At 44.1% G+C, this 17,421-nt stretch overlaps 2 protein-coding genes across 2 annotated transcripts in view; one reads left to right on the top strand and one right to left on the bottom strand.

Moving 5' to 3' along the window:
• Window positions 1–375: 375 nt before the first annotated feature.
• LOC5575488 (serine/threonine-protein kinase RIO1) lies at window positions 376–8,563 on the top strand. The gene is made up of 2 exons (XM_001661949.2): window positions 376–1,979; window positions 8,188–8,563. The coding sequence occupies exons 1-2, from the start codon at window positions 521–523 to the stop codon at window positions 8,433–8,435; spliced, it is 1,707 nt and encodes a 568-aa protein (XP_001661999.1). The 5' UTR covers window positions 376–520; the 3' UTR covers window positions 8,436–8,563.
• The window catches only part of LOC5575487 (ATP-binding cassette sub-family G member 4), a 144,092-nt gene continuing 135,190 nt past the window's right edge, over window positions 8,520–17,421 (bottom strand). The window contains exons 6-8 of the mRNA XM_021853659.1: window positions 9,485–9,601; window positions 9,164–9,420; window positions 8,520–9,097 (exon numbers count right to left, since the gene is read on the bottom strand). Coding sequence (XP_021709351.1) covers window positions 8,756–9,097; window positions 9,164–9,420; window positions 9,485–9,601 — 716 coding nt within the window. The 3' untranslated portion in view covers window positions 8,520–8,755. The remainder of the gene's footprint in view (window positions 9,098–9,163; window positions 9,421–9,484; window positions 9,602–17,421) is intronic.

Consider the following 17,421-nt stretch of genomic DNA (forward strand, 5'->3'; position numbering starts at 1 on the left):
TATTTGGGAAATTAAATTGAAATCGAACTTAAATTTGACAGTTCGAAAATTATATCCCCTCCAATATATTAATGAACAATTTTTAGTTGGGTTCATTCAAATATTACGTAACGCAAAATTTGGCAATTTTAGACCCCCTCCCTCCCTCACGTAACAACTTTTGTACGGAGAATTTTAAATTTTTGCATGGACCGTTACACTACGTGAGACCCCCTCCCTCCCCTGTTGTGTTACGTAATATTTGAACGATCCCTAATGTGCTTCTCCGTGTTTGATTTTGAAGCAGTGGAATCAAAATGTGAATTAATTTTCATCGAATATTTTTATCAGTGTCTACCAGTATCGTACTAGCTTTGACAAGTTTACCAGTATGTTTTGATCCCCTTTTCGTAACAAAACCGCGTGCATGTTTCGATTTTAGTGCGGTCCTTGCGGTGCGATTGGTAATTCTTCCAATTTCTGGTGCAAAAGTTCAATTAATTCGGTTCATTCAACGGTAATTCTACCGTAATTCCACACAATGAGTGCTGGCCAGTTCGACGATGCGTTGGACGACACCACGGAGTCGTTGAACATCATCGCTATCAGCAAGCCGAAAGTCGAAGTGATAGTCGAGGATGAAATCGAGGCGCCCCAATCTGCAGAAGTGGCCATAGCGGATGCGATTTTTGGGAATTCCAGATACCGTTCGGAGGTGCAGTATTCTGAGGACGAGGAGGACTACAGTGGAAGTGATGACGAGTTTTATTCCTTCGATGTGGATAATGTACGGAAGAACCAGGCCGCTAACATGCAACAGTCACACACGAATGTCCAAAGCTCCAGTCAGAAAATATCCAACTTCCAACCGGCAGATGCCTTGTTCAAGAAGTTCACGAACAAAATCAACGTGGAAAAGTATGAAGGTCCGCTGGCGTTGCCGAATCATGCTAAAAACACACTTATTGAAACTCAGCGGAAGGCGGACAGCGATCGACTTCGGAGCAAGGATAAACAGGATCGAGCCACGGCGGAACAGGTCATGGATCCCAGAACCAGAATGATACTTTTCAAGCTGCTGAACCGTGATATGATTTGCGAAATAAACGGATGTATCTCGACCGGAAAGGAAGCCAACGTTTACCATGCGACGGCCAAAACCGGAATGGACTACGCCATAAAAATCTTCAAAACTTCTATTCTGATCTTCAAAGATCGAGACAAGTATGTAACGGGTGAATATCGGTTCCGCCATGGCTACAGCAAGCACAATCCGCGAAAAATGGTCCGGACATGGGCCGAAAAAGAGATGCGAAATCTCGTACGGATGAAGAAATGTGATCTTCCCGTGCCGGAACCGATTCTCCTACGAAGCCACGTTCTGGTGATGGAATTCATTGGAAAAGAAGGATGGCCTGCTCCGAAGCTTAAAGACGTCGAGCTGAGCAGCTCCAAAGCCCGAGAACTGTACCGGGACGCTGTCGAAATGATGTGGGCAATGTACAGCAAGTGCAAACTGGTGCATGCCGACTTTTCCGAGTTCAATCTCCTTTATCACAATGGGAAAATCGTAATCATCGATGTGTCCCAATCCGTGGAACACGAACATCCCCATGCTCTGGAGTTCCTGCGGAAGGATTGCACCAACATAACAGACTTTTTCCGGAAGAAGGATGTGTCCACAATGACGGTGAAAGAGCTGTTCGACTTCATTACCGATCCTACCATTACGGATGCCAACATGGAGGAATGCTTGGAGAAAATGTCGGAGAAGATTGCCAATCGCAGCTTCGACGAGTTTACCGAGCAGCAAAAGCTAGAGGAAGCGATATTCAAACAGATTTTCATTCCCAAGACGCTGCATGACGTGTACGATATAGAAAAGGACATCTTCGAAAAGAAGAACAAGGATGATTTGGTTTATAAAACCATTGCGGGATTGGACGGCAACTTGAAGGTGGCCAAAAATCCGGAAATTCTGCACGACGTGCAGAGTGAAGGTAAGTTTTTTTTAAATATGCTTATGTTGTCTTTGATTCATATTAGACTGCCTCTAAACAAAAATACTCATTACTTTGCTCTACGAGCTGGCATTTGACTTATCTAAGCTAAATGTTTGAGTAGATGATTGGAGGTTCACATCAAATGTTCTCTTGATTGAGAATGCTTTTGAAGTCCTGAGTAACTTGATTTTCAATTGGACTAGAGTTTTTAAGCTTTTTCGATATTAGTTAGTAATAATATGTTTTCTTTTTTCAAGACTTTTAAAATTGTGTTTCCTTATTGAGGAAACCGTTTTTGAATTTCTGTTTTGCAGATCTTTTCATATAATTTTCATAGCAAGATCGCGAGTACGTTCAAATTGCCTTCTCCTTACGTTTTTAAGACGGATCAAGAGTTTAAGATCATCGTCTATAATCACGGATTCGAATTTTACTTCACATTTTGGTATTGCAATGACCCTTGCTTCAATAATGGAATTTGTTAAAGTTTCAAGAGCATTGTCAATATCAAGTTTTGTTTGTAAAGAAATGTTAACATCAAGATTCGAGTCAATAAATATTTCATATATATTCCAGTCGGCTCGAATTTGGAGCTGTTAGGATTGAGAATCGCTTCATGGGATATTTGAAATGTAACAGGGACATGATCAGAATCAACATCAGCGTAATGAGTTGGCTACATTGGTGATTAGATTCGAAAAACATGTAGGGCTATCAGGGTATTGACTTGAGAAATATCCTGAAGAGCACTAATCAAATAAAATTCTGCCATTGGAATTACTTTGCGAATTATTCCATTCCGATGTAGGGAGAAGTTCTTCTGTACGCCGACGACATCTTCCTTGTTGTATATGGGCCGAAAAACGTTGCACCGAAAACTTCAAGCCGCCGTGAAAGCGGTTGAGAAATGGACAAAAAGTGTGGGTTTCGCTATATCTGCGACGAAATCAAACTGTTTCTATTGCAGCCCGAATGCACGCCGACAGCCGGCAAAAGAGATCACCATTGATCGAACCGCCATTCCGAAAACCAACCGTCTGAGGATCGTGGGCATAACTCTGGATCGGTGAAGAAAGCGTGTGAGTCGCGACTGCGGATTCTACAAATCTCGCATACTCTGAGATAACGTCCTAAAAGCCATTGGTAGTCACCTGTGTAGCTCGTTGTTTCTGAGCAGAAGAAGGAATAAGCATCCAAACCAACATCACGGGCAGGTAGATAATGATCCTTTCTTCCCCATAGCGTTGTTAAATAGCATGAAAATCCATTCAAATCCTCAGAAACAACGAGCTACACTCATGGTTACCAATGGCTTTTAGGGCGAGATCAGAAGTTATGCGAGAAATGATCGGCGCCAAACTTTCCCGTGGCAATCGCTCTACATAGCTGCAGGTTGGCTCGGCACTGATCACCTCAAAGCTGATGTACGGCATCGGATTAGTGAGCCGAGGAGGACTAGCATCTCTGCAGACCCTCGCCCCGGCATACAACAAGATGGTCCGGTTTGCTTCCGGAGCGTTTGTCACCAGTCCGATAAATTCGGTCAAGGCTGAAGCGGGCACACTTTCTTTCGAATTCTTAGCAACACAATCAACAGCGCGAACGGCCATTCGAATAGCGTCAAAAACTCGAGAAAACAACAATCTTCCCTTGATTCGGCGCACTTCAGATAGTCTGATTGTTACGCCGGGATAGAAAGGGTGCGCTCCGTGGACGCGACCATCAAGGTGTGTGGTGGAATATGTCAAGGTGGTAGACAGATGCAATGACTGACAAATCTAGGGTGCTGACATCTTTGATGTGTCGAAGAAGACGTTGTTGATTGGATTGCTGCTCTTAAATTGAATTATTTGAATTTGCAAACATAAAAGGATAGAGATAGATTAATGAAGATATTAAAATTGAATTCGAATTGTATTTAAAATAATAGTAAGTATAAAAGTTGTAACCCTTGAATCTGCTTAACTAAATAATTGCCTCAACCGTAGAGCTACAAGTGTTGGAATAGCTAGATGAAAGGCTTTGTTGAAACGATACCGAAGTGATTGATAGTTGCCGTAAGTAGTAATTATATCACTATAGAAATTGAAATGCTAATGGTATAATGTTGATTTATAGGGTGGAATTGTAGGGAGCTTGAATTGTTCGAAGGTTGAATTGACATTGCGAAGACTAAATTTGTAAGTTATTGTAATAGTGTAATGTTGTGAATTTAAAGAACCAATATATTTCTAGTTTTGAGTGTGTCGAACAACAGTACTCCAGAAACTGGTTTTTCGTTATGCTGCCTCGAACACCTCCCAACAAACCTCAAAAAAATGTATCGATGGATGTGATCTACCCATGCTGCGAGGAAGACGACCAGTATGACGCGATGGTGCAGTGCGGTCGGTGTCAAAAGTTGCACCACTTTTCATGTGTCGGGGTGGACCAAAGCATAGCGGAGCTAGTGTGGTACTGCCGTACGTGCCTCGAAGAGGACGTTTCAGCACGTGAGTCGTTAGGGCAGCCAGGCGTCACTCGTATACAACATTCTAGGGCAGCTAAGAAGGGTAAAGATCACACCGGTAAGATAAGCGATAAGACCAGTCAGAAACGAATAGATATACTAGTCGTAACGAAAGGGCAGAAGGAAGTGGCTGAACGGCCGACAAGCCAGGAGAAAGGAAATAAAGGTCAAGAAACATGTCAGGCAGGGGCATCAGCGGCAGGACAAACAAGTATTCCTAAGTCAGTCAAGCCGTCGCGTAGTCGCGTTTCGATTATCAGTGAAAATTTTCGTTCTGAAAGTAGCAAAAGTGGTAAAAATTCAAAGATAAGTGGCACCAGTAAGTCGAGTAGTTCTAAACGTGATTTGGCGTTGAAACGGATTGAAGAATTGAAGGAAAGGAGTCGTTTGGAAGCGATGGAAGAAGAAACTCAAATACAGATGTTGAAAGTAAAGCAGAAGCAGATTGAACGGCAGCGACGTGAATTGTAAGAGTTACAACAACTTTCTAAATTGGTCGAAGAAGATTCCGAGTGCAATGAGAAAATCGACGAGCGAGGTGAAAGCGATATTAGTTACACCAGTAAGGTACAGGGATGGATGAACTCTTGTAACGCAGTGGATCCTGTGATGTTGCGGCAGTTGAATACCGCTTCAGAGGCAAATGATCGCCAGTTCTCCTTCTTGCCTCTAGAGCACGCACAGCAGAGGAGTTCTACCATTTGAACCACCTTAAGACTTGATTCGCAATTTCATGAAAATTGATATGTCGCGAGCCAAGTTTCAGATTCGCCAAAATAATGGCCACTTTCATCAGTGAGCCGGTATTCGGAACACCCAGCGTGTGGCCAAGTCATCCAAAAACGGTCAAACTATTTTTATTTAGACTTGGTTTGCTAAATCATGAAGTTGATTTGTCGCCAGCCATGGACTCGAAATTAAAGTGATTACTGCTTCTTCAAGTGGGATTTAAGTACTCCCCGTGATGTATCCAAAATTACGGTAAATTTCCAATCGATGAACGTGGTTCCAAAAACTAGAAGAATTTTGTGATCAACCCTGAAAATTCAACTGAAATTCATTGCAAAACGGATGGGAAATAATATTTTGATATTGAAAATTTCAATCAAATTTGACGTCAGGCTCGCATGAATGATGAATGCATCCCGATAACACACAAACACACGAAACACATAAAACGGGTCGTGTTCCACATGGGATGTAAAACTAACGTAAGAAGATGTTCAAAACGATCTTCCCAAACACCAGCTAATTCAAAACTGACAACTGAATATTTTGTTCAAGATCAGCGCAGCGAATTGTATAGTGTGACAGTTATGCGTAGAAATACAGTAGTGGGACAGCTATGCTTGGAAATTCAACAATGGGACAAATTGACTCGGCTTGCTTTTCATTGAGTTTCCGAACAAAGTCAATCTTTCTAAAACTATACGTAAAAATAAACTGGTTGATGACAAATAGTCAAAATGCACAAAAAGTAACATGGGACAATTATGCGTATAACGGCAGAACAGTACTCCAGAAACTGGTTTTTCGTTATGCTGCCTCGAACACCTCCCAACACTGATCGAACTAACAGGAACAGCGCTCCCTGAAGTCTTAGTAGACCGAGCGATCATGTATGGCATGAATGAAAGCCGTCCATAATATGGGATGTAAAAAGAAATATTCGAGCCGGTGATCCACCGGAAAAACCCAGGTAACCAATAAGCCGTATATTAGGCCAAAATGTTGATTTACGTCTGATATAATGCCAATAAGCAGTTGAATAGCACTATATAAGCCGTGTATGGAGGATTGGGCCCGATATACGGCTTATGATTACCTGGGAAGTTCGTCCCGTTGTGCAACATTTGCTATTGACCCGCTTTCAACGATCAACCGTCGTGTACACCGATGGGTCCAAAGATGGAGACACTGTGGGTGCCGCTTTCTATACTGTTGGACTGGAAGGTACGTACAGCCTTCCAAAAGAATGTAGCGTGTTTTCTGCGGAGGCTTACGCTATTATGATGGCAGTTTCGATACCCAGTGTGCATCGTGAAATTGTAATACTGACGGACTCAGCAAGTTGCCTACTGGCCCTTGAAGCAGGTAAATCCAAACACCCATGGATCTAAGAGATTGAATGTGTAGCGAGGACCAAACCGGTCCGATTTTGCTGGATCCCTGGACATACAGGCGTCAGCGAAAACAGTGAAGCCGACCGACTAGCCAACGAGGCTAGAAGACATCCGGTCATCGAGATCAACCTTCCTGGCGAACACGCAATGAGAACCATAAAGAAAACAATACGTCACCAGTGGGATAGACAATAGTACGAAACCCGAGACGCGAAGTTGAGGGAAGTGAAAGACGAAACGCTTCGGTGGACAGATCAGAGTAACGCAGCCGATCAGCGTGTACTAACGCGGCTGAGAATTGGCCACACGCGACTCACGCACACTTTTCTTTTGAAGAAAGAATCTCCACCCATCTGTGAATGCTGTGGAACGACAGTAAACGTGTGGCACGTCCTTGAAAAAGAACGACGAGAAAACGACATCAATGCAATAATAGAATGTAAACTCAAACCCGACGCCGACACGAATGCACCCTTCTGGTGTAAAGTGTCGTAAATACAAAACTAGAAAGATTCGCGAATCAGGCGAAAGTGACAAAATGTACACAATTTAAGAAAATATAGCGTTGAAATTGTAGCTCGATTGTCTATTCACTGCACTTGAACTTTTCCCCTATCGATAATTTAACTATTCAAAAAACGCAAATTTGTAGAAGACGAAACTTCACCTCATGCCAAACCACACACTTTATTGATTACGCCTGTGTTTTTGTTTAACAAAGTGATGGGCGCATCTGAAATCGAAATCAAAACACGGCGAGAGTAAACGGCGACACTGCAAACAAAAAATAAACAAGGCGTACATGGTGGGCTTACTTGGAACCAGAAGGTAAACACGGCGCAAAAGTAATGGGCGACACTGAAAATAATATCGATTACAGGCTCATAACATTGGGCGATACTGGAATTCTCGAGTACGTTTTAGGCGAAACCTATAAAGATATTTTGAGTACGAAATAGCTAGGGGAATTGTAGGAGATGTGTGTGGTATTAATGAGGATTTTAAAACTAGGTTTATGAAATGTGTATTAAAGTGAAAAGGTTAAAGTTTGAGTATATTTTATCCAATTGGGATTTGAAATTGCACATGAGAATTTCATTGATCATTTTCTCATTGTTATTGATTTGTCAGATAGGCCCTTATCGCGAATCCCTCTCGAAAAAAAATATACTGTGTCAAGTCTATCTCATTTACTTAACACCTAAATCAATCCTATTTTCCTTCTCCCATGGTGTTTGCGTGGTCCGCATAGACTATTCAGCCAATACCCCTCCTATAATCGGCTATGGATTGAATTGCGCTCTTATTAACCCTCTCTTTCCCATGGTAGCACAAGTGATCCACCGATTTTCGCCGAACGCTAACTAAACCGAATTGCTACGATTAGCTTAATAATGATTGGAATAAACTTATACGCTCATTTGTCCCATCAAACATCGAAATAAGTGACCTTAGTGTCAAACTATTGAAAAACAATCAACTAACTATTGAAAAACAATCAATTTTTTATGAAAACGAAAAACTAAAAAATGAAAGATGCCACCCTAATGGATGTCCTCCTTTCTCATTCCAGATCAACCCTCCAGGGAAGAAGTTCTATCACAAGACGCATCAAGCGAAAGTGACAGCTCCGAAGACGAAGACGAAGAAAATGATGAAACATCGAAAAAATCCGCAGCTATTCGGGCGAAGAACGAAACGGCAGAAGAACGCAAAGCACGTAAAAAAGCTGTTAAAGATGAAAAAGCAGAAAAGCGTAAAACAAAAGTGAAAAAGCACATAAAGAAGCGGAAAGAAAAGATGAGCGGCGGTAAAAAGTAGAGTGATATTGTTGAATAAAAACCGATTTGTAATTCTGTATATAAGTACGGAAACTATCTACGTTTTGTGTAGTCTCTTGATGTATATTTGGTTCGATAAGTTTCTCCGGAAAGAAAAAGAACCTCCCTTGAAAAACCTAATCTAGAAAAAATGTTCATTGTCACCCGCGGAATGTTAAACTAATTCTATGCCTATTAGTAACTCGTTCTATAACATTACCAGAGCAGTAAAAAATTATGAAAAAAAAGATCAGCCCTTATTTTGCACTATATCTAGAAAAGATGATCACAATGGTTTTTGTCAACGACTGATTGTTCCGCTCACTTGTAGAATCGCCTCCGCAAGCTGAGGTAGCACAGCAATCGATAGAACAGCGTCATGGCTATCAAAATGCCCAGCTCGAACTGCAGCGTCGTATTGTCTATCCGAACGTAGTGCAGTAACACCTTGGGGTCATCGAAGTGGCAGTACATTTCGTTACAGTCTAGCCGTTGACGATTATATCCGAAAACTACCAATACCACGGAAACGACTCCTCCGCGGATGAAGGACGCTCGCATCAGCCATTGCATAATGGCAGGAATCTGTGGTGCAAAGTCGAACCCATAGATGGCCAGCCCGAGGAAAGGCGCAATCGTTAGAGGACCTATTGCAGAACCATTCTACGCAAAAAAAGATAAAACTCATCAGTAGAAATACATAATATCTTTCGTTGAGGTTTCATATACCATAACGTTGAAGGTTGCTCCGATCATGAGGCCAAATCCTTCCGCGCAAAGCGAAACGATCAAGCCCACAACGGTGAACAAGGCATAACGGAAAAACTCGGCTGGTAGTCCTGCTAGCCAGTAGACGAGTACTGTGAAGATAATGTTCAGGAATATTTGAACCGGTAGCCGCGAAAGGGTCAGCGCTAAGTAGTAGGGAAACAAGCCGTACCAGCGGTTGAAACACTCCTTCTTTACTAGTTTCACTTCGCGAGGATCTGTAAGTACATAGGTAAGTTTAGGGCTTTCATTTTTTAAATCTAATACATAATCAATACTTACAAGCCAGAATTGGAACCATTACTTGCGTGTAGCAAAAGAAGAAACAAACTCCTAAGCAAAACTTGAGATGATCGAACATCCGGGCGCCATCATTTGCCGCGTTTAAGAAAATCAGTCCTGTAATTTATAAAGAATGCTGCAAATCTGTATCACACTATATCATTCAAGTGCCTGACGTCAAATTAGATCGAAATTATCTATTTCAATATTTTTTCCCCGCCATCTTTAACCGGAATTCTGTTAAATTTTCAGGGTCGATCACCAACATCTTTTAGTTTTATGAACAGCGGTAATCGATTTAGAAATAAAATAAGGATATACAATAGACTGATGCAAATTTTGAAGTTTTTGCTCCCCTATGCTTAAACGATGTCAATTATGATTAAAATGATCCTCCCAAAATTTGAAGAGATTCGGATGAAATTTGGTTGTGCACACGCTATTTGAAGTTTATATGGAAATTACTATGGAAAAGGCAAACCTTTTGTGTTCAGTCTTCTAACTGCTCGTCATAATAATCTATGGAAAAGTGAACACACTCATCTCATGTGAAAACTTCCCAGCTACAACTTTGCCGAAGACCACATTTCGATGGGACTTAAGGATAATTTGTTATTATTGATAACAAAGTCTGAATCATGCTGAGATGATCAATCAATTACTTTCAGAGCAACACTGAACCTGAACCACTGTGACGCAGCTCAGCAACTGCTGTACCAGGCAGTTGCTGAGTGGGGGACGGACATCGCCATCATACCGGACCCATACCGAGTACCCGCCGGCAACGGCAACTTGGTCGTGGATGGATCCGGAAAAATGGCGGCGATATGGACGACGGGTAAATACCCCGTCCAGGAGTTGGTGTCTACTACCTACGAGGGCTTCGTGATCGCCAAGGTAAACGGGGTCCTCTTTTGTAGCTGCTATGCGCCTCCGAGTTGGTCGACCGAGCGGTTCACGCAGATGCTAGACTGCATGACGACCGTGTTGACAGGGCGAAGGCCAGTAGTAATAGCGGGTGACTTCAATGCCTGGGCCGTGGAATGGGGAAGCCGCATCACGAACCAGCGAGGTCAAATCCTGCTAGAGGCACTGGCCGTGCTAGATGTCGATCTGGCTAATGTTGGTACCAAAAGTACCTTCAGCCGAAACGGAGCGGAGTCGATTATCGACGTTACTTTTTGTAGTCCTGGCCTAACGAGTAGTTCGAACTGGAGGGTAGACAATGCCTACACTCACAGCGACCACCTGGCGGTTCGCTACAGTATCGACTACAACAACAGCAGGCAGCGCGTAGAGGAAGCGGCTAGGTCACGGCCAAGCCCTCGTAGGTGGAAGACATCGTACTTCAATGACGAAGTACTTAGGGAGGCGCTCCGTCGTGAGCGTAACCTACTCGGCCTAAGCGGGGACGAACTGGTAGCGGTGCTTTCGCGTGCGTGCGATGCGACCATGCCTAGGAAAGTCCACCCTAGAAATGGGAGACCACCGACGTACTGGTGGACTCAAGCAATTGCGAACCTGCGCCGTGCCTGCCTACGGGCCAGGAGGCGGATGCAGCGAGCACGTACCGAGCAGGAGCGTGAAGAACGACGGGCGGTGTTCACCGCTGCCAAAGTCGCGCTGAAGTCCGAGATAAGGGCAAGCAAAAAGGCCTGCTTTGAGAGACTCTGTCAGAGTGCCAACGCGAACCCGTGGGGTGATGCCTACAGGATCGTTATGGCGAAGACAAGAGGTGCAATTGCTCCTACGGAGCAATCTCCACAGATGCTAAGGGGATCATCGAGGGGCTCTTTCCGCGCCACAACCCTAGCCCATGGCCTCCTTTTGTAGGACAGCCGGGGATTGGGGCTGGCGATGAGGATAGAGTAACCGATGAGGAACTTGTAGGGATTGCAAAATCCCTAAGCATGGGGAAGGCACCAGGTCCGGACGGAGTTCCAAACCTGGCCCTCAAAGTCGCAATCTTGGAGGCTCCCGGTATGTTCAGATCTGCTATGCAGATATGCCTGGACGAGGGAGTATTTCCAGATGCGTGGAAGAGGCAGAGCCTGGTTGTACGCACCCTTCGGATGCGGGTAAAAACGATCTCGCAGTATGTCGGCTCGCAACAAACTCAACTAGAAATATATTTACAACATTTACGTTAAACTTCATTACAAACAATTAAATACAAACTACTTACAATCTAGTTTTTTCCCTTCGGCTACAATAGCTCCTCTTACTCTACCTCCGGGTGTGCAGGATAATCCTATTTACAATAATCAACATTAGCACATACGACACACATTGAACAAACGTAATCTTACGGTAAACAACGGTGACGAATAACTAACGTCACTACTTGGCTACAGCTCGACGATATTCTATGTTAAACGATCACAATAGAACAAACAAATTACAGGAAACTTCACTGGCAAACACTAATTCTTGATGGAGAAAACACCATCTTCCACCGCAGTTGCCTTTTCTAATTGATCACCGATCAGCTGCGATGGCTGTTTTCTCCCTCCTTTTGCACTCTCCGTTAATCAACATTTATGCTGCACAACAACAACAAAACAGAACACGTTCACGGTTGTGCTCTTTCGCAACAGTGGGCCGCGGCGTTGCAATTGTGAACAGTGGGCCGCAACACTGGTACTATTGCCAAAGGCGGGGAAACCACCTGGTGACCCGTCGGCGTATAGACCAATATGCTTGATTGACACGGCGGGGAAGGTGCTCGAGAAGATCATCCTCATCAGACTGTTGAGGTACACTGAGAGTGTAAATGGTCTCTCAAGCAACCAGTTCGGCTTCCGGAAAGGGAAGTCCACCGTAGACGCTATTCTGACGGTTAAGAAAACCGCTGAGATAGCACTCCAGCGTAAGAGGAGGGGGATTCGCTACTGCGCAGTAGTGACTCTGGATGTAAGGAACGCATTTAATAGTGCCAGTTGGGCGGCTATTGCCGATGCGCTCCTGCGTCTGGGGATACCCGAGTACCTGTACAAGATTCTCGGAAGTTACTTCCAGAATCGGGTATTAGTCTATGACACAGAGGTGGGTCGGAAGTGCTTTCACATAACCTCAGGAGTCCCGCAAGGTTCCATCCTGGGCCCGGTGTTATGGAATGTCATGTACGACGAGGTGTTGAGATTAAAATTCCCGGCGGGTGTGGTCATCGTTGGCTTTGCCGACGATATTACGCTGGAGGTCTACGGTGAATCGATCGAAGAAGTGGAATTGACTGCAGCCCACTCGATCGCAATTGTGGAGGAGTGGATGAGCTCCAGGAAACTGGAAATGGCTCACCACAAAACTGAGGCGGTTGTTGTCAACAACCGAAAGTCGGTGCAGCAAGCGGTGATCAGTGTAGCCGACTGCACGATCACTTCGAAGCGCTCCGTCAAACACTTGGGGGTGATGATCGACGACAAGCTTACCTTCGGTAGCCACGTCGATTATGCCTGCAAGAGAGCCTCCACAGCTATTGTGGCACTGTCCCGGATGATGTCCAATAGCTCTGTGGTGTACGCCAGCAAGCGAAAGCTTCTGGCCAGTGTCGCCTCGTCCATACTGAGGTATGGTGGCCCGGCTTGGGGCACGGCCTTAAGTACCAAGAGCTACCGTAGCTAGCTAGAGAGTACTTATAGGCTAATGTGCCTGAGGGTTGCGAGCGCGTACCGTACCGTGTCACACGATGCACTCTGCGTCATCACCGGTATGGTGCCTATTGGTATCCTTATCATGGAAGACATAGAGTGCTTCGAAATGCGCGGCACAAGAGGCATACGCAGGACTGCCAGACTGGCCTCCATGGTCAAATGGCAGCGTGCGTGGGACAGTTCCACCAAGGGAGTGTGGACTCACAGGTTGATTCCGAGGTTAGATATCTGGGTCAATAGGCGCCATGGGGAACTAACATTCCACCTGACACAGGTCCTTTCGGGCCATGGTTGCTTTAGACAGTATCTACACCGTTTCGGTCATGCGGGTTCTCCCGAATGTCCAGTTTGTGCAGGTTTAGAGGAAACGGCGGAACACGTTTTGTTCGTGTGCCCGCGTTTCCGCACAATGCGTGACCGCATGTTAGCCACATGCGGTCGGGACACGACTCCGGACAATTTGGTCCAGAGGATGTGAGAAGACGAGTTTGGCTGGAATGCCGTTTCATCGGCTATCACCCACATCGTCTCGGAACTGCAAAGGAGGTGGCGAGTGGACTCGAGGAGTGGCTAGTGCAGACGCTAAACAACAGGTGGTCCAAGGGTTCGCAGTCGGCTACGTAGGTCATACCGGTGCCCTACGGTCGAAATCGACCCTTACAGCGATTAAGTGGCCGCGGGGAGAACATCCTGGTAGCGCTGCTGTCGTAGCGCCGGCCTACTGGGTTGGTACGAGCCTCTGGTTGTTCGGGGCGAGTGGAGGCCCCTTCGTCAGCAATCCCAGCTGGTGCTAGCTGATAGGGCCTGAGCCTTCAGTAGGTCAAATTGCGAAGCCCGCAGTATCAGTTCTTGATACCTGCGGTGCAGCTGGGCGCGGGCGTAGTGGTCGACCCTGCCCGCTTTCAGCGGACAACGGGAGGTGAGGACCACCCGGGAAGCTGGCAATGCGCCAGCATGCTACCTTGGACCCCCCTAAGCGTGTCATCGATGTTCGTTGCTGCATGGCTACGCAGCTAACCTGGAGGATGCGATGTGCAATAGCCCCTCTCCGAAGCAATGCCTTCTTGGTGGTCCCGGAGAGACGAAGGGTTTGGCGGCAATGGAAATGGTTTAGTGGGTCGGGGGTGTAGTCCTGTTTACTGCTTGCATGTAGTAAATGGTTCCTAACCCCACACGGCGTCTGTTGAGCAGATTATCCCCCCATTGCTTAGAAGAAAAAAAAAAAAGAGCAACACTGCTTTTTTGCTGTAGAACATAGTAGCCTGGATTACTTTGATCTATTCTTCCCGCCAGGAGCACCACTGTTGCCTGCCGAACAGTTGGTGAAGCATGCTACATGCAAACCAACTTTATGATGATGAATACCTAACAATTTATCCTGACGTTCAATCAAAAAGTGGTCTTCGGCAAAGTTGTAGCAGGGAGGATTTCACATTAGAAGAATTTGTTCACTTTTCCATAAAATTTTATGACGAAGAGATAGAGGGCTGAACACTAAAGATTGACGTTTTCCATAGTAATCTCCATATAAACTTCAAATAGCGTGTGCACAGTCAAATTTCTTCCGAATCACTTCAAACTTTGGGAGGATGCTATTTTTCAGCTAAAATTTCAAAATTTGCATCATTCTAATATACAAGCGATGAAAGAGTTGAAGAACAATAAGGCTGCTGGAAAAGACGAACTCCCAGCCTACTAGCTGGCTAGAGGGCCTCATTTGCCATCTGTAAAAGAAGAGACACAGACTGGACTGCGCCAATTACCGAGGAATAACGTTCCTAAACTCGACGTACAAGATTCTGCCGCATTACTCTGAATCTTCTTCTTCTTCTTTCTGGCGTTACGTCCCCATTGGAATAGCCAACTTCTCAGCTTAGTGTTATTATGAGCACTTCCACAGTTATTAACTGAGAGCTTACTATGCCAATGACCATTTTTGCATGCGTATATCGTGTGGCAGAGGTACGAAGATACTCTATGCCCTGGGAAGTCGAGAAAGTTTCCAACCCGAAAAGATCCTCGACCGGTGGGATTCGAGCCCACGACCCTCAGCTTGGTCTTGCTGAATAGCTGCGCGTTTACCGCTACGGCTATCTGGGCCCCTCCGAATCCCATCACCCCGAATGACATTACCTCGTATTCCATTGTCGCGAGGCAATGTCATTCTTCAATCAAGTTAGGGGCTGTCCATTAATTACGTAAGACAATTTTCGGGGTTTTTCATCCACCCCTCCCCCCATGGTAAGATGTTTTTGTATGAAAATGAAAAATAAATTGTATGGCAAGTAAGAAATCTCAGACCCCCCCTCCCCCCATAAACCCTTACGTAATTAATGGATCGCACCTTAGTGGCATTTGGGGTAATGGAGTAGAATCGACGTACAAAATAATGCCACGTATTTTGTTCAAAAGATTGAAGAGTCCACGAGTCCACCGTCTACGAATACCATGGTAAATGTTCCCTTTGTTGTGGGTATTCCTTTAGTTGCGGTAGTGCCGTTTTTACTGATTTTATTGCATTAACCACAGAACCGACATTGCCAATCAACGTATTGGCTTGTTGATTCACGGAATAGTTGTAAAGAGCGTTGAAATTGCTTCAAAATAAAATAAAAAAAAATGATAAAATATCACTAAAATTGTTAAAACTTTTCTTACTTGTATCAATAGTTGCGGTAAAGTGTTCCTATAGTAGAGAATCCCATCAGAAAGCAACGGATACCGCAATTATTTATAGGAACACAAATTAAAAATATATCGCAACTAAAGGAACAGTGTACCCATAGTGCAGGTATTATTTTTCACTGACATGCCGTGGATTACCGCGATGAAATCATTTTTGTCATTAAGTCAATGGTCGTTACTTGCCATTACAACATTAACATACATACATGTACAATAATTGCGCTTCTTGAATTTAGGCGGTTAAAGGAAGTTCAATCAGGTCCGTCCGACGCGGGCTCAGATTGGGTACCACTTCTAGTACTGCATTTGGTCCCTCGGTAGTACAAAAGGTACCCAAGTTTGACAGATAGCAGTACACTTTTCACGGCATTCTAGATTACCTTATGAGCCATAAAATTTTGGGCAACTGCAAGGGACATGGAGGTCTTTAATGTGTCTTTGGTTCAATCCTGCTTAGTACCTCCAATATTGGTACATCTACCCTAAGTGGTTTTCGTGAGAGTCGATTAACGACGGATAAAATCTTTATCTTGCGACAAATCCTTGATAAGTTCCGGGAATACAACTTGCAGACCCACCATCTGTTTCTTTTTTTTTTTTTTGTTTTTTTCAAGGCGGCGTACGATGAGTTTAAAAGAATTATGGCAGATGATATTGTGTATTTCTTTCACTACTGGACTGAGTGTTGAACTAGCGTCAGTTAAAAAACACTTTAATAAAGACAAAAAAACACTACTGGACTGAAGTGCGGCTTAATAAGTGCGAAGGTGAGAATAAAAGTGCGGAATTGCATTCAATCCTGTTGGTGTCTTCAGAGCACTTATTCTTTGATTTACGAAGAATAAGTCCCCCGAAGACACCTACCCGATTTGATGCAATTGCACACTTTTATTTGCGTTTCCGCTCTTGTAAAAACTTCTGCGATAGTCCAGTGGTAAAAGAAATGCGCAATAATAGAGCATGGTTTTCCAACGAAACTGATTAGACTGTTTCGTACAGCGTTAGATAGATTGAAATCACGCGTGCGGATTGCGGATGAGATTTCGACTTTCTTCGTAACATTAGACGGATTTGAGAGAGAAGGAGATGCGCTTTCGATTAAAGCTAGGTATGCTGTTTCGCTCATGAAAAGTAAAAATTTCTGCCCAAGAAATTTCCTACAGTGAGCTCCATATGAATTGACATTTCTTTTCAACTGCGTACTGCGATCAAAGAAAAATGCTTTTCTTTAACATTTTTTGCAAGAAATTTCCCACGCATCGAGATAGGCGATTACTTTTCTGTTGAAGTGCATACTTCGTTTAAAAGAGCAGGTGTGCAAGGAATCGGTACTTATTTTCGCCCGCTTTCATATCGTCCCTTTAATGCTATAACTAGATGATTCGAAAATCAAGATTTGGAGATGTGCAACTTTGAAAATATGATCGCAGAGAATATGATTGAAAAATAAACTTCAACTTATGTAATTTGAATCACACGTATGAGCTGTGGATATTTTGCAGATCTAATTGAAAATAATGTTTTGGCATATTGAATTCAAAAAATTCAAATTTCGAGTTATCTAGATGTAGCAGCAAGGGGACGATATGAGCCTAGGTTTTG

Source organism: Aedes aegypti, chromosome 3 (assembly GCF_002204515.2).
Source record: "Aedes aegypti strain LVP_AGWG chromosome 3, AaegL5.0 Primary Assembly, whole genome shotgun sequence".
NCBI classification, from domain to species: domain Eukaryota; kingdom Metazoa; phylum Arthropoda; class Insecta; order Diptera; family Culicidae; genus Aedes; species Aedes aegypti.

Bases quoted from the DNA above. Each gene is read 5' to 3' on its own strand.
- LOC5575488 (XM_001661949.2), top strand. From the start codon at position 521: ATGAGTGCTGGCCAGTTCGACGATGCGTTGGACGACACCACGGAGTCG. The intron at 1,980-8,187 runs GTAAGTTTTTTT...TTCTCATTCCAG, and splicing joins GCACGACGTGCAGAGTGAAG to ATCAACCCTCCAGGGAAGAA.